At 39.2% G+C, this 21,918-nt stretch overlaps 1 protein-coding gene across 1 annotated transcript in view; it reads left to right on the top strand.

The window, feature by feature from the left end:
* The first annotated feature begins 1,466 nt into the window (after window positions 1-1,466).
* The window catches only part of crim (QVR superfamily protein crim), a 37,143-nt gene continuing 16,691 nt past the window's right edge, over window positions 1,467-21,918 (top strand). The window contains exons 1-3 of the mRNA XM_067143455.2: window positions 1,467-1,645; window positions 1,858-2,007; window positions 2,101-2,254. Coding sequence (XP_066999556.1) covers window positions 1,588-1,645; window positions 1,858-2,007; window positions 2,101-2,254 — 362 coding nt within the window. The 5' untranslated portion in view covers window positions 1,467-1,587. The remainder of the gene's footprint in view (window positions 1,646-1,857; window positions 2,008-2,100; window positions 2,255-21,918) is intronic.

Genomic DNA, 21,918 nt, shown 5'->3' with positions numbered 1-21,918 from the left:
CTTAGGCGGCAGTGCGCCGGCATCTCACCGCTGGGTTCAGTGGTTCAAATCCCGGTCACTCCATGTGAGATTTGTACTGGACAAAGCCGAGACGGGGTAGATTTTTCTCCGGATACTCTGGTTTTCCCTGTCATATTTCATTCCAGCACCACTCTTGAATATCATTTCATTTCATCTGTCATTCATTAATCATTGCCCCGGAGGAGTGCGACAGGCTTCGGCAGCCGGTACAATTCCTATCTTCGCTGCTAGGTGGGGGCTTTATTCATTCCATTCCTGACCCGGTCGAATGACTGGAAACAGGCTGCGGATTCAGAAGATGATTAAAGCCGTGGAGATAGTGGATTCCTTGTGATAAGAACTGTGCCGACAATCACAAAACAAACGTCTTCATGTTTAGACATTTTGGACAACCTCAGATATGCAGTCGATAATATTCCAGTCAAACTAGAAACAGGAAATCAAATCCTAATTCGCGGGTACTAGGTTCGTGTTGTTGAAGAGAGGATGGACTGTGACATTTGTGTCAGCAACATCTCACTGCCTAGACCTTCGACACCGCTAAATGGAACTGATTATGCATCAGGGCAGAGGAGGAGTTCGATACCCAAAACCTAGTTTTGTTGCTCTGGTGCAGCATCTGCAGGAGTTCGCTTAAGCTGTTGTGCCCTATTGTCGACGTCCTTCAAACATACGAGCGTAATACGAGAACTTGCGACGTCTTCGCTTTCAGAATACCGGGCGAGTTGGCCGTGCGGTTAGGAGCGCGCAGCTGTGAGCCTTCATCCGGGAGATAGTGGGTCCGAATCCCACTGTCGGCAGCCCTGAAGATGGTTTTCTGTGCTTTCCCATTTTCACACCAGGCACATTCTGGGGCTGTACCTTAATTAAGGCAACGGCCGCTTCCTTCCCATTCTTAGGCCTTTCCTATCCCATCGCCGCCATAAGACCTATCTGTGTCGCTGCGACGTAAAACAACCAGCAAGAAAAGAAAACCTTTCAGAATGCGTTTTGTTACAGTGTGAGGTCAAAGAACATCAGCAAACTGTTAGTGATATTATTCTAACCAAGTTCGTAAGACCTTTATTTTTTTTATATAGCGTTGGCAAGAACACAAAAAGTACGGTACCACTCCAAGCCTTCGTCCAGGAAAATCTTTAAATTGTGCATAAAGAGGCCAACTGCGACTTCATGCAGGTAATTTTGCCGATATTTAATATTACTGATGTAATTTAAGAGCTTCAATGAACATATGACCATACTGCATAATGTTTTGTAGGCTGTCGTCATTAGAATAAGATTAGAACATTGTGCGTCTATGTCTGCCATCTAGCGGAGAAATTACGTCGCGGCCTAGTCGCAAAAAGGCTCGCATAGAGCAGGCAGTATAGGAGGATCGAGACGGCAGTGCTCCTCTCCTAGCTCTAAGAAGAACCTCTTCATTCTCTTTGGAATCTAGTTTGGAAACGGTCATATTACCCGATCTTACCATTGTTTACAAACCAATTGCTTTGGTGCGCTTAGGTGTGAATGTTTTATAATTTAGAGTGAATCATACCTGAGAACGTTGTATTATTAAATTGGAAAATGATTGCATTTAAAATCATATGCTTGTTTGTTATGACGATATTATTTGTCCAACAATGTAAGGCTTGATATTGTATGTTATTTATTGGGTGTGGCAATTATATTCATTTGAAGTTTATTTCTAACCTCAAAATGTTAAAGTGTGGCTTTTTCAAAACACGATACTGCTAATATGCTTTTATGATCTGGCTTAAAATTTCAGAAGTTTTTGTACTTAATCTTATTCAAAAAGTTAATATAATGTGTTTAGTAACGGGTATTTCCTTGTAGGTTCTGGGTGGTCACCTTTCAGTTTGTACTGTTATCGCTGTGTATCAACTCATCCCGGCTGTGGAACTCCTTTCAACTGGCTTTGGTATTGGGGTGAAGTTTGTCCTGAACCTGATGATAAATGTGTGAAGATTATAGAAAAGAAAGGAGGTGTGTCATTTTGTTTGGTTACTTTTTACTGTAGAATTGGCATCTAATTATATGATAATTCGAGAATATATAAATATCCATGTTGTTTTACAGTGGAAACTATTATCACACGGGAATGCTTAAGCTCTTTGCGCAGTGTGCGGACAGATATTCCTGCAGATCATTATGAAGGTTGCAGGAAGGCAGCAGTGGATGTACGTTTGGCGCACTATGTGAACAATACAATAAAAGAGCTGGATATTAGAAGGTAAGCAACATTTCTTAGTATAGGTACTTCTACATCATATTTGAATTTATTTTCAAAAGCTCTTTTGTTTTGTGTAGCTTGACATTGACTACAGTAGAATTAGTTCACGTGGCCCATTAATATCAGTGGAATTTCATACTTAAATAGATCATAATTGTTTTAAGCTAAAACAAGGGTTCATTTTGATAACCACTTATAGGCTACGTAAATATTATTATTAGAGCATGAAAACATTAGAAATTCAGTAAGATTTACGTTAGTTTTATAGCATTATAAGGATGTAATATGTTGGAAATCTTAAGTGGTATACCTTGTGGAGGAGCGATGTGTTCACTGCGACAGTTAAGAACCCACCCGCCATCCCCCAAAAGTAATTTTGCTTTTATAACCTAATAGAAGTTATCATGCGCCATAGTACATCGCCTAACTACGTATCAGCATTTCCATTAGGTGAGACACTATGGGATATGACGTCACTCCTAGCAGTGAAGTAAGTGAATTCTGTTACCAACCCGTGCTCAAGAAATACACAACTGCACAATAAATACACAGGTGAATGCAATCTGTAAAATGTCACACAGGATACTAGAGGCCTAGGGCCGCTTCGCAGCTTCTAACCTGGGGGCTTACACCCCCAGACCCCCTTTGCTTGATCCAGACCAATGGCCTAACCAATCCAGACCAATGGCTTTGTCACTAACCTACCCTAACCAATCCAGACCAATGGAGGTGTCACCCAGATACTAGAGGCCTACGGCCGCTTCGCGGCTTCTTGATCCAGACCAATGGCTTTGTCACTGACCAATGGCCTAATCAATCCAGATCAATGGCTTTGTCACTAACCTACCCTAACCAATCCAGACCAATGGAGGTGTCACGCGGGATACTAGAGGCCTAGGGCCGCTTCATGGCTTCTAACCTGGGAGCCCCTTTGCTTGATCCAGACCAATGGTCTAACCAATCCAGACCAATGGCTTTGTCACTAACCTACTGTAACCTTAGTGCCGCTGCGTTAAGGAGATTCGTAAATAAAAGTAGCGCCGCTACACTAGGACTAGTTCTTTATATGAACAGTTGGCAGCTCTGTCCACCGCACGATCAAGTCCTTCGCGAGAAGCGAACGAGAGAGAAACAAATGACAGTGCAATTGCGCCTGGATGCGTGACGCTGGAAAATGTAAGCTGTTCTGAACTTTTGCCATTAATTACTCGTACTTTTAGTCTAGGGCTAGCCAATGGTCGAGGTTATGTAACACTATTCTCTGGACCACCTTTTGAGCAAAGTAAAGTGGAAGGGAGTGTATAGGCCTTGGAAAGACGCAGAGGTTGTTCCTACGGTGTTGTCACATGGTAGGAGACGGGAAAGGGGGCATGCGTTTCATGACTAATGTCAGCACAAGTTACGGCAATACTGTCGCCAATGCGAAGCTGCTATACTTATTCAGTAGATGTCATGACCACATGGGTGCATTTACTATCACAGTCCGTTTAAAACAGCAGTGGCAGTATGGGACTCCACTAATACGAATACGTTATTGCATTAATTTTTTCCAATGTGCTGTGTTATAATGTTGGAGTACAACTTTCTATCGTGCGCCAGTTCATTTGGCAACCAAGGAGAGTGTTATGAGGTAATGACTTTACTTCCGCTTTAATATGTTCGAAAGGTGGCCCGGAGTATAGAAGATCGTAATTGTTTGAAGTTAAAACAAGAGTAACTGGTCAAAAATATTCAGACTTAATGGATATACAGGGTGTCCACCTGTATGGAAAACCTGGGAAACAGGGAAATGTCAGGGAATTTGATAATTAACGGGAAAACCTGGAAATGTCAGGGAATTCAGGGAAAAATCTGGAAATTCATTCTTCTGCCAGATAAAATTGACATACCATATTTATCCGTGTAATACAAACACATTTTTCAGTTTTTATAACATTAATCTAGGGCATGTCTTTTATGCCAGGAATAAATTTTAATGAAAAGTTAAAAGTGTGGTCTCGAATGTGAAGTAATCAATAATATCAATAACAATATGATTGATAGATCTAATTTTCAATGTTTTGATCTGCTTACTATTGAATATTTTGTGTTGTTGGGGAATGGTGAGCTCGATGAATTAGACCTATATTGCGTTCTTAGTTTTTTCCAGTAATGTGTCCAGACTCGGAAACAGCTTCGAAAGTTCAACTGCACAGAACAAAAGTTGCATATACAATCACTCATGGTTTGGCTCTCTATTTCCATAAACAAGTTCTTGAGATGGATAGTAAGTGCACACATTCCACCGTTGGGTTTGACGAGTCACTGAATAAAGTTTCTCAGGTAGGCCAAATGGATCTTGTAGTTCATTGTTTCAATCTTGATACTAATGAAGTATGCACTTCTTATTTTGATTCCATGTTTCTTGGTCACTCTACCTCCTCAGATTTGTTAAATGGTTTTTTGCAAGCACAGCAAGGACTCTATCTAAATAAACTTACAAATTTCAGTGGATGGTCCAAATGTTAATAAAAAGTTCCTTCAGGATTTTGGTAATTTATTAGATGATCTACATGTTCCTATTTTGTTGAACATTGGATCTTGTGGCTTGCATACTGTGCACAATTCATATAAAATGGCAGTAAAAGAAACCCAGTGGAATATTGCAGAGTTTCTTTGTGCTCTTCACTTCTTGTTTTGCTATGCTCCTGCACGTTGTGCTGATTATACACATTATTCAGGTTCAAACGTATTTCCTTTAAATATTGTGCTATAAGATGGCTTGAAAATTTTCAAGTCATTGAACATGCTATAGATATCTTACCTAATGTCGAAAAATATGTGGAAGGAACAAACAGAGACAAGAAAATCCCAAGCTGTAACAGCTTCAAAATAGTATCAACTTCACTTAAAGATAAGGTTCTTAAGGCCAAGTTGTCATTTTTATTATCACTTGTTGGAGATTTGGAACCATTCCTAAAAGTTTGACAGATCTCCCATTTGCATCACTCCTTTATGAATCTTTCATTGATGATAAATATCATGACAAGGTTTATTAAGCCTGAGTCACTGCAGTCTTCAGGAAATCTCCTAAAACGTATTTAGACAGTAAAGAAAATCTTCTGCCTGCATCTAAAATTGACATAGGTTATGCTGCTAAAGCAGCACTTCGTGGCAATCCTGGATTAAATGATAGAGATATATTAGTGTTTTGCACAGATTATCTAAGGGGAATGGTAGCTTTGTGCAAATAGTTACTGGAAAGGTCACCACTGGCATATCGTCATCATCATCTGCAGTTTTCAGCTGTTGGCCACATCTGCTCACCGCTAGCATATAAACTGACTAAATTAATTTCTTGTTTCGATCCAAGTGTAGCCAAGTAGCCTCTAAGCAGCAGACTGCTAAGGATAGCTTTAAATGCCTTTAAATGGATCTCGAGTAATGAAGTCATTCATGTACAAAGGGAGTTCACTTCTGTTTGTCAGAATGATACTTTGAAAGAAGTGAATTCTTTGTATTCTAAAGACGAGAGGTTAGATCACTTTTGGCTTCGCACTGTTCGTCCGATAGTAAATTTGAAAACAGAAAAGTTGGCTTCATTTCTCAAAATGATATTAATATTGTTTCATGGAAATGCTTCACTTGAATGTGGTTTTCCTGTTAATAAAGAAATTATAGTAGAGAACATGCTACAAGTATCCCTTGTAGCACAAAGAATAATATATGATTCAATCCCAAACCCTGGTGAAATTGAAAAGGTCTCCATTGATAACATGCTCCATGGTGCAAGGAGTGTTCATGCTTTGTATGTTCAAAATCTAAAGGAGAAACGTGAAATATTGGAAGTAGAAGATTCTTTGCGAAAAATAAGAGAAAGGCCGCTTTGTTGCTGAAAGAATTAGAAAAGTAGTGGAGGGTGATGGCAGAAGCTCGAGTCGGTGGCTACAAAGAAGTTTCTTCACTGAAGCAGTAATAGCAATACATTTTTTTAAAAAGCTTAAAGTGAATTTAATCAGACTAAATTGAACTTCCAAGTTTTAATATGCACATTAATTGCTCATTTATTTTTTTGGATGTTAAGTTTTAAAAATGTATTTTAATATTACTGACACTTCCTTTATAATTGTTTTTTGTCATCATGTGTCAGGGAAAAAACTGGTTTTTATGTCTGGAAAACAGGGAAATGTCAGGGAATTTTAAAATCTGGATTTGGTGGACACCCTGATATAACACTCAACATTCTTTTGTATTAGCCCGGATCTCAACAGGCAACAAAAGACTACACATGGAAGTGTAGTGCCAGAATATTGAGACTTCGAAGATCTAAAATTGCACATTCTTTTGTATCAGCCCTGGACCTCAACAAGTAACAAAAGACGACACGTTGAAGCACAGTGCCACTGAAGAAAGCCCCTTTGAGTGACTTACTAAAAAAAAAAAAATGGTGAATTTCCCTCGTTTCATACTTTACATTGCAGATAATGTAGCACTCGCATCCCAGACACAAGGCATAACACTTTCAAATATCGCAGATTCATTATTTTTAATGAATGTGTTATCGCTGTGGACAGACATGATGCAATCTTTATCAGAAACAATAGTAAACTGCCTTTCTTTACATGCCAGCCAATAATGCCAATAGGGCCGATGACTTTTGATGTTAGGCCCCTTAAAACACCAAGCATCATCATCATCAATAATGCCAATAGAAACAAAGAAAAGTGCTGTATTTTGCCAATTTACATTGTCTTGTTTTATTTCTCTTGTATAAGTAAGAATGCTTCTAGGGGCAGGTTGATGGCTCCCTGTCAAGCATAAAGGAACTCCTCTGCTACTTCAAGTATCATTTCACATCATTTTTACAGGCTTTTCTCATTACTAAACATGCTATCTGGTGAGAAAAGTGCTTTCGAACAATTAGTGTGTTTTTGCTTCCAGGCCAAATTGCTACAGAAGCAGTGTCTGCTAGGTCCTTATCTGTCCTGGCTGAAACTTAACAAAACACAACTCGGGGAAACATTATTTTGAAAGGTGAATTATAAATCTTACCTCGTATGACTTTTAGGAGAGTGATGTGTTCGTTACAATGGCCAGGGACCCACCACTCCACCTCGATAGAAATATTTTTACGGTAATTTTAGAACCAGTTATCATAAATCACGCAGTATTTTCCATATCTTTCTTGTCAGTAGCTGTTTGCTGAAATTTATACAATACTAGCTGTAATGCTCAGCCCTGCTCGGTACTTTTCTGAATGTTTACTCTTAGGATTTGTAGGCCTGTTACCTACTTGAAGTGAATTTTTGTAGATTTCTTTATTGTGACATCGTTTGATAGTTTACGCACTCTTTTGTAGATTTAGAAATACTGTTATGTGTATAATTTTAAATTGTAATTTGTGATTATTTAGTTTCCCATTGAAATATTTGCTTGTCGCACCCCAGATTGTCTGGGAAGTAGCCGATCCTTTCAAACAAATAAAAAACTAAGTTATAACTGTATGGGTTTACGCGTTGCACTATAGATATGATGTACAGATTTCAACAGTCTCAGGGACTGTTATCAATCAGCCTCTGGACCCCAAAAACCATGGAATCAACACTCCTCTTGGTCATTTTTAATATTTTCTTTTTCATCCCTTCTAAACCCCCATGCTGATGGAGGCTGAACTTGGACTTAAAGGGCATCCAGAGTGTTGCAAGTCATCTCGGACCCCCAAAACTGTGGATTCGGCACAAATATCAATAGTTTTTGATTAATGAATATTGAACTTTCATGACCGCATTTTAATCAAAATCGACCTTCAACCTATTAGGTTGTGTTATACATATCCGGTTGGTCATTTTTGTTCTGTACTTATCTCTTCAACATGTACTATGTACGTAAAACATGACCTATAGTATGCGCACTTTTTCTTGAGCCCTAGTTCCCATTCGTTACTATGGAGATCCGGGCTCAAGTTAAAGTGCGCGTATAGTATTAGGTTGTGTTATATATATATATCGGTTGGCCATTTTTGTTCTGTACTTAACACCTCTTGAACATGTACTGTGTACATAAAACACGACCTAATAGGTTGAAAGTCAATTTCAATCAGTTTTTTATTATTTTTAAATGTCATCCCCTCCCCTGGGGGTAGATGTCTTACCTCACAGTATTTTTCTTCCAGATAGTAGGTCATTTTGGACATATTTTTTCATTCTCAATTGCCATGCTAACGGAGGCTGAACTTGTATTTAAATGATATCCGGAGTGTCACAGTTCATCTCAGCAACCCAGAGAACTATGGATTCGACACTAATATTGGTAATTTTTTAATTACTTTTTCACGTCACCCCTCCTCACTTCTGTTTGTAGTGATATCTTACATTCAAAGTAACTTTTTTTTTTTTTTTTTTCCTCTTTTCAGAGTGAGTCATATGGGTACTAAGTTCAGTTAAGAGGTATCTGAAACATACATACATGCATAATCTCTTTCATTGTGGACATTCTTTTTCACCCCTTCTCAATCTCCATTCCAACTGGGGATGAACTATTACTTAAACAGCATCCAGAGTGTCACAGTTCATCTTGGCGACCCCGAAAACTATGGGTTCAATACTAATATCGGTCTTGCTTGGTTATTTTATACATTTTCACCCCCTCCCCTAGGAGTGCCTTGCCCCTACAGTCGTTTGTCCAGGTAGTAAGTCGTGTGTACAAAGTTTGGTTGGGAACTGTGCTGGAACATATATTATCTGCGCACTTTTTAGTGATAGATTTACACCCTAGTGCTGAAGCGGTCGACTTTGGTTATCTTCGAGATTCGTATTGGCAACCTTTGAAACACAAACTAAGAATCGCTTATCATCGCTGTGCGCCATCTGGCGTACACTTTAAGTACTCGTACTGTTGTTGTTTACACAGCAAAGCCAAACTATAGAATTCATGCTAGGAACACGTTTCGCAACGGGAAATGTTATATAGTATTAAATATTGTGTGTGTGACACAGTTATTTGCTTTAAATAATAAAGGTTTATACAATTCATATCGATCGATCATATTATCGATTCAATTCAGATTTAATTTCCATTCAGTTGGCAGTATTAACGGAACCCTTCTTACTTCTCCAACGAGTACAAAAATCTATCACTAAAAAGTGCGCGGATAATACACATTCATCCGTAGTCTCGGTCAGATGTTGTCATGGTTATTGCTGGTAATTTTTCCATCCATTTCCTAGAACGGAGGCGGTGTGGTGCCAAAATCTCCGTAACAGCTGGTTTTAGGGCCTCAAAACAGGGTTTTTAGTCCCATACAAACTTGCCAAGTTTTGTTTCTCGCATCATGGAGCTTAAAATGAGCTTTGTCTCATTGCCTATATTAGCCTAAATGAATGTGCCAAAGAGTCTAAATGTAGGGAATGGAGAGGTGTGTTAAAAATTAATGTTGACAGGATTACCTGCAGGGTCCTAAAAGGTAAGTATACAAAATTTGGTTCAGATTGGTGAAACAGTATGGATTTGTGTAAAGAACAGACAGACAGACATTATATTTTATATATAGATGGAGTCACTTGCAGAATTCATCACAGATGTCATTATCAACTCTTCTCCTTAGGGTTTGTCCCGCCCAGGTGCAGGATGCACTTTTTTACATGCTAATCGCCACTTCTGTCAATCAAGATCATTATTGGGGCCTCCGGATCCCAAGATAGCGGGTTCAAACCCGGCAGAGGTAGTCGGATTTTTGAAGGGCGGAAAAAAGTCCATTCGACACTCCATGTCGTACGATGTCGGCATGTAAAAGATCTCTGGTGACACATTTGGTGTTTACCCGACAAAATTAATTAAATCTCAGCCATAGACGCCCAAGAGAGTTTCGGTTTACTCGGTCTGCCATCTAGTGGGGGCCTAGAGTAAAACGGAACGTCGAAATTGACGAGCAGACAGCCAGATGGCGTCAAATTGAAATGTCTGCACACGGTAGCTGAGGCCATACGATTATTATTATTATTTTTATTATTATTGGGGGAGACGCTGATGAGTTTTATGTCCTCCTTCATCCGATCAAGCCAATGTTTTGGGTCGACCCTGTGGTCAGTGTTGTTCTAGACAGAGTTAGAGAGCCCTTCTGGCCACAGACTGTTCATTACTGTACTATTATGTAAAACATGGCCATACCAATGCATACGCGCTTCTCACATTTTCTGTTGCATGGAATTTGCTCATATTTGACTGTGACTGGTCAGTATTCGGATCAATTAAGTGCAATTGGGTGCACAACACTTTTGTAGACCTGGGCCTTCAGATGGGTGGTATTATGCGGTTGCAAATAATTCCAGTGACCTGCCTCCACTTTAGCCAGGCCGCGTTGATACAAACATAGGCATCAGAAAGGTCGTCGTATTCCGCGCAGGTGAGGGGTTTGTACTGGCCAGCTTTGTTTAGATTCTGGTCATCAATTTGGATGGTTCCATCTGTCTGCACTCTACGTATTATATTTTCTTGATGATTAACTGCAGTCTGTGCTTCGCAAGTCTAGCTTCCGCACTTTTGCTTGTTCCTGAAGGTCTTGGTACTCTTCACTATCCTAAAAAAAAAAATAGCCTTCCACGTAGGAGCGTCCATGGGTGCGTTACTTGGATGTCCACCGTCACTATGTCCATGCAAAGAATGCATAGCAGGGGTGACAGAACTGATCCCTGATGGACGCCGACTTGAATGGGAAATGACATTATGGTTCCAGCTGGACATTGTACCTTACTCCTGGCGTTATGGTAAAAGATCTACATCCCATGAACATTCTTATCGGGAACATAACGCCACCAAAGTGCCTGCCAGATCAGCTCATGAAGAATTTGGTCGAACGTTTTCTGTATGGACTGCATGGACTGGCTTGTTCTCCCTTTGTCTTCCCATGAGCAACCTGACAGCAAGGATAGCATGTCATCTACTGCCCTTTACAAAGCCACATGCATTACTAACTGTGGCCCAATAAACAATCCTAAGCAAATGAAATCCAACCCTTTATCTATAAACCAACCAATAGAGATAAATTACCATATTTACTCGCATATTAGGCCCCTTTCATATTAAATCCCCTGGCTTTTCAAAATAAGGAAAAATAAAGTTCACATAAAATACCCTCCCAATACAATTTGTCAAAAAAAAGGAGGATACCATTTTGTGGTGCTACAGAAAAAGCACAAAATTGTATTTCCAATGTTAATGAATCAACAACAATGCCATAACTTCCTTCTGATTCTGTGTTGTGTGCCATAGGCTGCTGCTAAGTGAGGGTGTATGTGTGTGCATGTGTAAATTATGGAGTTAAATAACTAGAAGTATAGTTTTACCATAGCTTTCGAATTAAAAGCTGTGTTTTGTGAAGCCAGCAGCCAAAGAAACACGACCGGATATTGGCGCAACAATAAAGAGAAACTGAAACAATGCACATAGGTTCTTTTCGTGGCACTAAGAAGGTAAATATCCTGAGATCAATAACAAAGTGCCAGAGTACATAACTAAGTTGAGAAATGATGGCTTTTCCAATAACTGATGATGATTCAACAAAGAGCATTGGAAGCAGCAGAAATATTGAATTTCAGTTGGCAAAAATAGATGCACTTTTCTTTTCAACTTTTTAACTTACAACAAAAATGTAGGAAGCCTTTTTTACGCAAGGAAGAATTGATAACGTAAAATTGGGGCATAATAAAAAAAAAACATGAATAGTGGTATAATAATAGTATTTAATGCAACCAATGGCCAATGGATAAGTTATATAAGATTAACACTATATAAGAATACATTTATGTGTCTTTTTTTCATAGAACTGTGCGAGTGATATTTGCCTATGACTGCACGTCATCGTATCTGTTGCTTGGTCCTTTACATTTTATATTTGTACTGTTCATCTGCTTTGTGGAAAGTCTTTCTTTTGCAGATCTTATAGTTAAAGTCACGTTACCACGTTTCAGTTCATAATTTGCTTTCATCCATTCTCTGTTGGTTTTCGCATTGGCAGAGTAAAAATCCTGCTATATTTTTTCTCTCTTTTCCTGGAAATCTTGCAATAGGTTTTGGTATGCATCTGATGTTAGCAGTTGTAGTTCATACCTCAGATCTTCGATAAAATGTTTCTCTGCCAGGCATGATGGGGTGAAATAGAGTTGCTTATCGCCTTTTTTCAAAAATCTTGCTTATACGTTTTCTATAACTTTGTTGTCTTTCTTTCTGAGTTGTTCCCAGATGATCAGCAGGATGTAAAGGGTGTATCTGTGATGATGTTTCAAACTTGCAGGGATGATGGAGGACGGCAAATGGATCAATTTAGATAAGGAACCATATTCCAGAAAGGATCTTGTCAAAACTTAAGCCAAATTCTATTCATTTAAGTCCGTTTACCAGCACAAGTTTCACAAGCTGCTCCATTTACAACGAATGTTTGAAATGGCATCCCCCTGTGTCAATGCAGGCATGGCATCATCGCGCAAAGTTTGGTTGTACCCTTTCAAATATCCTCGGTGTCGTTTGAACATTGTTGCAGGCAGCAAGAATTCTTGCCAAGAGATCCTCTTCAGTTTCAACAAGTGACTCGTACACAAGGCTCTTCACGCCGCCCCACAAGAAGAAATCAGGTGGGGTGAGATCAGGTGAACGAGTGGGCCATGAAACAGAAACTCCTCTTTCTATCCAATTTGTAGGGAATGTCTGATCCAGCTCTTCACAAACCCTCAGTCCAAAGTGAGATGGGGCTTTATCATGTTGGAACCACATCCATTGACAAAGGGCAAGTGGAATATGTTCCAGGAACGTGGGTAGTACACCTCTGAGCACCACTGTGTATGCTGCTGCATTTAGGCAGGGAGGAAGAAGAAACAGGCCTACTACATAATTATTGACTGCCTGCCCACACGTTGACTGAAAGTTTGTGCTGATGGCTCTTCACAACTATAGCGTCGGGATTCTCATCAGCCCAAGCATGAGTGTTGTGACTATTTAGCTTTCTGTCTCTGGTGAAACAGGCTTCATTTGTGAAAAGCACATACGCAGGAAAGTGAGGATCAAACTGCAAGGCGCTGCAAGACCCAATGGCTGAACACAACTCGAGGTACGAAGTCAGCAGGACTCAAAGCCTGCAATTTCTGTGGGATGGTAGGGGTGTAGCTGCATTTCACCTAATACTCGCCACACTGTCATATGCAAAACATTCATCACACATGCAACTGCTCAAGTGCTGATTGCAGGCGCTTCATCCATACAAGCAGGCTCTGCATCTTCTAAGTCGGTAGTCCGTGTAATTCGTCGTCGTCCTTGGTTATGCTGTGGTACCAATTGCTCTGTTTCACATAATCATTCGAACAGTCGTGGAAACATGGTGTGAGCCGGATGTCTCCTAAGTGGGTATTTGGTCCTGTCCAATCATTCCACTTCTCTGCTGCTTCCATTTGCTTGCCCGTACACAAACACCATATCTGCAAGTTCCGTAACCGGGTACAACTCCATTTGGATAGGGCTGATCAACGTACCACTTCAGCCCAAAAACAAAGACTGAAGCCTACAGTACAGACATCGCAAACGATCATGTCAGTACACAGTACGCCATCGGCATTGGAGTCATTGAGTTATTATCCTAGCCTCTTCTGCTTGTCGAGATTCATTTGAAGACTTTCCATAGTTGATTGTCGAGGTATCACCTGTGATGGGGCTAGGTCCCAAGTTACAGCTTTGGATGTGATCCAGTGAGGTGATAATGATTCATGAGTTGGTGATTAATGAAGTTATGAGAAAATTACAACTAAGGTATTGAGCCTTAGAGGTTGTCTCAAGATGTTCTTTGGCTATCATTTTACAGCATTGAGCCAACCCTCCTCCTTTTCTGGGCTTGGGACTGGCAACAGCAACTACTAGGCTACTCAGTCCACCCAATAAGTACTGCAGGCCGATAATTACACAGAGTTTCGTTTTTACCACTATCATGTAGTCAGATTTATGCATGACACTGAATGGAGATAATTTTGCTGTCAGTAGCATGGTAATGCCTCCTCTTGGTCTTCTGTGTCAGCCTTGCATTGCAAACAGATGTATGGAGTAAAATCATTCAAAACTCCATTCTGTTCTAAGGAATGTTTCAGTCAAAATTACCGCCTCATATTTTGGGAATAAATTTTCTGGCGCTAAATTTTAGAGTGTTGTGTAATCCTACAGTGTTCCATAAAAAGGTTTTTAATGAGTCTTGGGTTTGTTGTGCATTGCCTTTGATAATATCTTTCTTTGCACTGAACTGATTGTTTTTGTGTATAGTTATCATGTTTCTATATGCTTGCTTCCAGATTTACACCTTTTGGTGGGTTGTTCTCGTAGTGTCACGGGCATTATTAGTACTCGTTTCTGCCTGAACCTTGGTTTTTCTGTTTCCTTTAATGGTTTTGTTAGCTCCCCATGTGTTTAGGTCTTCACTTACCACATGATCCCCTATGCCTCTTTTTTTTTTTTTTTTTTTTTTTTTTTTTTTTTTTTTTTTTTTTTTTTTTTTGGAAGTGTATGATGTAGGTTGTAGAAGGTTTTGCTAGTCTCCCTATATATATCCATGCATTTGGTTTACCATATCACTATCTTTACCACCTCTGATGGTACATGCAAAATTGTAAAAAAAAAAATTGTGTTAATTCTAGAAAATCCTTGGTAACATTAATTCTTTACATCATTCTTAAATAAGTCAAAATACAGTATACGGGTGAACTGTACATAAAACAAAACCTACTGTTTAGAAGTTTGGATCCTCAAAAATGTAAGAGTAACACTTAAATCTATTTTTTTAAATTTCATAATGTTTGTCTGCATTCATTATAAGACTAGAATATGTTGTACAAACATTTTTTGTTCCATAAATCTTGATAAAAATGATTTTATCAACCTAAAATAACATTTGTAGAAATCCGGGAAGTTCTTAGGTGTTAATGGATCATTGAACTCTCTCTTAAATATAAGTTGATAGGTGTGTGAAATAGTTCCCTTTTTAATCAGTGTATTGAAGAATCTGTTATGTAATCGCTATTAAAAATGCCACATGTTGCTGAAGTGGATTGTCCAATTAAATATGATGTGATTCTGTCCGGTAATGCTGTATGTCAACACGGAACAGAGGTGTTAAAATGATTTATGTGGTTCCAGAGAGAAGTTCCTTTTTGACCTAATCCATGGATAGGAAAACGTACCATGCATCTGGCCTGCCAAAGGTGATTAAATTATTAAGCATTGAAAGATGGAAAAATAATAATATTACACTCATCATTTTCATTTCACCTTGTTCAGCTACTGTCAGATTGGGGGTGTTGATGGCACTTCTCCACTGTTGCCCCTCTTTCCACCACTCCTCTTCAGTAATGGGATTACAGTCCAGTCTCCTCTTATACTGTTCCTAAAAGAGTCTATCCATCTTGCCTATCACTCACTTCTACCCTCAAACCATCCGTGTAAGTAACTACTGATCCTGGATACTAATGACAGACATGAAGAGCGTCTGAGAAATGGAGGGGTCTGTGCTCAATTTTGGGCTGGTCTCATTTTCATTTTGGCGCGTGATCAAGCATTGTCATGGATCAAAAACATGCCGGACGAAAGCAGGCCTCTTTGTTTGTTCTGAATTGCTCAGCGGAGGTAACATAAAATTTCACAATAAACTTTGATTGTTATTGCTGTCCCCTACTCCATAAAGTCCGCCAACCAGACATATTTATGGTCGACAGCTATTGTTTTCCTGCTGTTCAGTGCCAGTTTAAACTTTTTCGGCTTGTTTGGAGAAGAAGAATGCGTCCACTGCTCTCTACCCCCTCACTATGGTAACGCGTGAAAAAATTTATGGTTGATGCCATTCGCTGATTTTTGTGATCATCAGTCAAGAGTAATATTAAGAGGCTAGAAGCATTTGAGATGTGGTGTGGAACACTGTCCAAGAAAAGAGGCACCTGTTGAATAAGATTAGGAAGAGACAACTTTCCTTGATGGGACAAAGGCTTCGACATAGGAATGTACTGATGGAAATTAAAATACCAGGGAAACGCCCTCATAGAAGACCAAGAAAGACATTCATGATAACATTTCTTGTGAATTCAGGATGCAGGAGCTATGCAGATGCAAAATGTACAGCACAGGATCGAGAAGACTCATCGCAGGGGCAAACCCGTCATTAGACTGAATTATTCAAAGAAGAAGATAATGCGGTACACAGTTTTGCTGTCAGACAGAGATGCAAATTCTCATTCCTACCTGAATCCTCCACATGTTGCAGTCAGAGCCTCTAAACATTGTGACATGGATTCTTGGGGAATCTCCCTCCACGCAGTTTGTACATGAGTCCATAAATCACTGACACTAGTTACTATGGTCGTCGGATGAGAAGTCGTGTGATTGCGGGGTAAGAGGAGTGAGGAGTAAGCCAAGGCCACACTAGATAGACAGGCCACAAGGCTCGGACCGTGACGTCACGCTAGTGGCTGGCGTTCAGCATGGCAGTGTAGGGCCCGCTCTCACTTTCACCATGATATTGTTCATTTATTCAACCTTAACGATAAAATTGAACACTCCTTCAATTGTGGCTTTACTTAGGCTTGTATACTACAGGAGTTTTATGCGGGGAGAAAACTGGAAGGGCAGTACATGTACATTTCTTTACGTAAAATTATGATGACATCTGTCACTTGTAACTCAACACGGTATCTTTAAAAGATTAGAACGCATAATACGTATACAAAAAGTTTTAATGTTACTAGGAAAATGCATGATGGCAATTCACAACAAAAGTCTGAAACCTTTCTTAGAAATTAAGCTGCAACTTAAAACTTACCTAAGAATTCCTAAGGTCTCAGTTTATACATTTTTATTTTCCTGAGGATTTCTTCTTCTCAGCGATGAGTTTATCTACGGTAACTTTTCTATTGTTATTCAATAATATATTACAAAAGATGTATAGGCCTATACATCTGTCAACGAAATGTTTAAAACTATTTATTTAATCACAGCATGTTTAAACATTTTCGTTTTCCAGAACATTGTTGACAAGCGAAGTCAGAATTTTTCTCTGAGAATCCTCATGTAAAAACATTAGTATACAGGTTTACATTTTGTAGCTCTAAAAGAGTCTGGTACAACACCTTTTGGTACAGGGCAGGAGCAAGCCAAGGCCGCACTAGATAGACTCAGACATTTTTTTGTCTGACTCAGAGTTGTCAAAGTCAGGATAAGTTGTCAGCTTGATTAAGCCAGTTATTTATTAAGATTTTAAATAAATGACCAGTATCAAACAATTTTGTGTGTGTGTGTGTTTCGTCAAATGGATTTTGAAAAGTGGTTTGTAAATTGCTTTTGCACAGCTTTTCAAACATTTTCCTGCTATTATTAGAAATTATGCATTCTACCTTATAAGCTATAGGACTATCTGTTAATACTTTAAAGACTTGCAAAGTTAGTTCTTCTAAGAAATGTCATATTAGGTTCTTACATGGAAACAAATCAACAACGTCTTTATTTTTTTCAAGACTGGATGACAACATAAAAGTTTGTGCAGTTGTAGCTAATGTAGTGTTATTTTCTCCGCTTTTACTACTAAAAGCAACTCCCTCTACCTTTCCTCCTAGCGGGCGATCTGGCCGTGCGGTTAGGGGCGTGCGGCTGTGAACCTGCATCGGGAGATAGTGGGTTCGAATCCCACTGTCGGCAGCCCTGAAGAAGGTTTTCCGTAGTTTCCCCATTTTCACACCAGGCAAATGCTGGGGCTGTACCTTAATTAAGGCCACGGCCGCTTTCCTCCAGCTGTTATGCCTCTCCTATCCCATCGTCGCCATAAGACCTATCTGTGTCGGTACGACGTAAAGCCACTGGCAAAAACAAAAATAAAACCTTTCCTCCTTTATAGTTCAGCTCACGTTTTATGTAGACTCCATTCAACAAGTTACAAAATATTTCATGCTCCCTTAACAATTTTAGTTTCTTTTTTCAAGTAATTCCAATGTGAATCATCAATACCCGAATTTCCCGTGCCTAGTTTTGCAGTAAAAGACTGTGAATAACCAAGTGGGGCATTGTAAGAAACGTTGACTGTCTTATCTTCTTTTACGCCCCAGGAAATGCGAAAAATATTGAAGTGAACCATGTTATTAGAATACAGGAGTAAGATACTTTCTTTGCAAAGGCTATATTTAACTGTTCCTTAAAAAAATATAATTTATCAGTAATGATACACTCATTAACTTCACTTTCAATTTCATCGATTATTTTGTGTATAGATTCTATTTTGTCGTGGACAGTCACTTTTGAGTTACGAGCAGGTCTAAACAGGAAGTTATAAATACTTTTCTAATTTGACCATTTTAATATCTTGCCCCCATCACCTAATGCACGTATATCAGGGTTATAACTCATGAAAATATCATGTTTAATGGATTTAAAATCAAGAGCCTCGGTTAATGTTAAGGAAGTACCAATTTTCGGAATATTTTCCTCAGTCACATACATTTTGAAAATACAGACTTTGGCTGTTAAAGTTGACGGAAACTTTGTCCAAATCTAATTTGCGTTTAATACTGAAATTATCCTGAACGTCGTCGAAGTCCTTGATCCTGTCATATTCTTCCTCAGCTTTCTTTCTTTCCTTCCTCTTCCCGTTTTTCAATTTCTTCTTGTCTTTGAATAGGATTTTTGCTCGTTGTTGGAAGATTTTTTATACAGATAGGCAGGCACATTTTAAAACTTAGGAATAGCATCGTTTGAGAGTTTTAAATGGTTAGGTTTTACAGTTAAAAGAGACTCATCAGGTCTTTTAACGGAATCGTCCCTAATTACGAAACTTCGTCGAAGTGTATTATGCACACAACTGAGCTTGCTGAAGGGATGAATTCGGTTCGATGGATAGCTATGATCCACTTTTGTTTCCGAAACACGCCAGTAGGAAATTTAAACACTGAAATATTAGGCTGTTTTGAACTGTAGTTTATTCTACAACCAGGTATACAACACGACGTGGCCATAATTCACAATGTTCACACACGTTTAAATCATTCAACACCATCGATAGCCTCACTGCTGCGAAGTTCAGATCAGCTTATAAGTCACTGGCGAGAAGTGAAGCGGCTGGCGACTAGTGTGACGTAGCGCCCGAAGTGGAGGGGGAGCCTTATGGCCTGTATATCTAGTTGGCCTTGAGTAAGCATAGGTGCCGTTGAACCCTTGAACTTACCATTCCATCGTTGGTCAGCCACGGCTGCTACAGTAGAACAACATAGAACTCTTAAATCATGGGTCGTTGCGGGAATAAATTCGGTCACGATCTTAACCAAACGATGGGGTTCAGAAGAGAGCCTAACTACTTGAAATGAGGAGCAAATATGTGCTTACTAACTTTTATTAAAATCGAAATGACACGACAACATTATTATTTTAATATAAATCCTTGAAATAAAAAAATTATAAATTATTTATTATTGAATGTTTCAAACGCAGTCACATTGCATAGCGTTGATTTATTTCTCACAATATCGAAGAGTTGCTTCGGAGAAATTAGTACATTAGTGGACAGCGAAACTGAAAAAACTGAAAAGGGAAAGACCTGAAAACCGGGCACCTAATACTCCAAACGAGAACTGAGAATTAATCCACACGATCCGTGGAAAATCTGACTTTCAACAAGTAGAATGCCTGATTTCCTCTCAATTAAGGTTATCCACCAGTCGAATACCCTTTACGGATACGGAACACCTGCCGAATGGACCCTTAATCGAACCAAATTGACCATCAGTTGCTTTGGATAGGTTGCGAAATATTATGGGAAAGCATGGTGTTCACTACGAGTTAACAGCATCATTCACAATTGAAATAAAATTCCACCATGTATTTGTCATTCTTGGCACCCTTAAGTGATAAGGTAATCCCGATGCTAAATGTGCATCACCCATACAGCTGTTCGGAAGGAACCAACAACAACATGATCCGCGAGGATCTTACGTTACGTCGTTCTAAAGGAACAAAACTGCGAAATGCAGGAAGCACTTATTCATCACGCATTTAGAAGAAATGCCAAACACTGAAGTTAATTAAAAAGTGGTAAATCACTTGAAAAGTATTATTATTGAACCGATTTTCAGGTTAGAAATGGTTATGTTACGTTTAATAAAATTACCAGTCCACATTGAAAAATATTACAACTTTAAGGAATTCTTTCCTTTGAAAAACAATGACTACCATTACAGATCCATCTACTTATTGTCTGTCCCAACACACTACCTATAAAGTGATTACTTAATCGAATTCAACTACAAATAAAATGAAAGTACGACAAAGATTGAAAATAAAATAATATTACTGGCTGACGAATCGAACCCGCATTTGCAACTCAAGTCTCACACTAATACACTGAGTGTCAGTATGCACACTATCAAAACGAAACAGACGTCAGAACGACAAAACAATTAAGTCCGTAAAATAAAATAACATATCGAAGTCATTAAAACTCAACACGCATGGAGAATTACAGTGAAATATTTAATCTCCATCAGGTCGATATCCAATATTTGGGCAACCCTCATTCGCCGATAGCGACCCCGTTATCTTAAGGAACACCCTTCAGCTGTTGGAGCTACGCACTAGTTGGCCTCATTATACCGATCTAACCCTCTTCATATTTTACTGTAGAGGCTACCTTCGCCCAGGTCACTTCGCAAAAACAAAAGAAACATCTAATCTGAGACTTGAGTATGTACAGCTGACATCCCAGACCTATCGTTGGGCTCACTTAAAATCTGTACATCCTAACACTAATCTCTATGTACACGATACCTTCCAAATTCTATCGTCGGGCGTGAACTAGGACGTCTCATCATCGGTAACTCCAAGGATAACATGTGACGTCCTAAATCTATGGTCGGGCAAAAAAATGGGTCGTACTACGCATCCCCTAGCATATCAGGCGAACTAACAATTTCAAACCAACTCTGACATTTCAATACACATGGAACCACGTCTCTTACTATTAAACGAATGCAAGTCGGAAAATGCAGTAAGTCTCCATCTCGTTACAATACGTGAACTCGAAAATAAATATACGTGACGAACAATTCTCCAACTCAAACACAATCTCAGCCTGTGCAATGAAGTTTTAGGGAAGCAATGATAATTCCCAACACACGTCTACCATTTAGTGGATGTGTTCAAAATAATAATCATCACTACCGCATTAGAAACTCTCAAAATCGCCTACCGTCAATTCCAAATATTTATATCAATGACATATCCAGTGAAACGAAATTCAATACAACACCAACCATGTATTCTAAATGCTCTTTTATCCTTGAGGTCACATTATCTTAATATTCATACGGGCTTTACGTAACTAGTCACTTGACTTTTACTGCCAAGATTTTTAACCTTTACTAGAGTCGTTTTCACTTGGGATCTTACTAGAAATCTACGGTGCCTCACACAGTAGTCGTCTCAAATTTCGGATTGGTAGCGGAATACTCTACAGCCTGTCACAATACAGCCTGTCTCCCAAATACTTCCTCGGCAAACATAGCCTGTCTCAAACTCATTCTCCTCGCCTTATCCCAGCGGTATCACTTAAAATCCAGGCTTCCTTTCCCCTTTTATATTCCTATCCCTCTCATCTCCACATATATAAATTCTTCGCTCTCAATCCATTTTCTTAT

Source organism: Anabrus simplex, chromosome 3 (genome assembly GCF_040414725.1).
Source record: "Anabrus simplex isolate iqAnaSimp1 chromosome 3, ASM4041472v1, whole genome shotgun sequence".
In the NCBI taxonomy this organism is placed as follows: Eukaryota; Metazoa; Arthropoda; class Insecta; order Orthoptera; family Tettigoniidae; genus Anabrus; species Anabrus simplex.
Note: the sequence above shows the minus strand (reverse complement) of the source record. Positions and strands in the feature narration are given on the sequence as shown.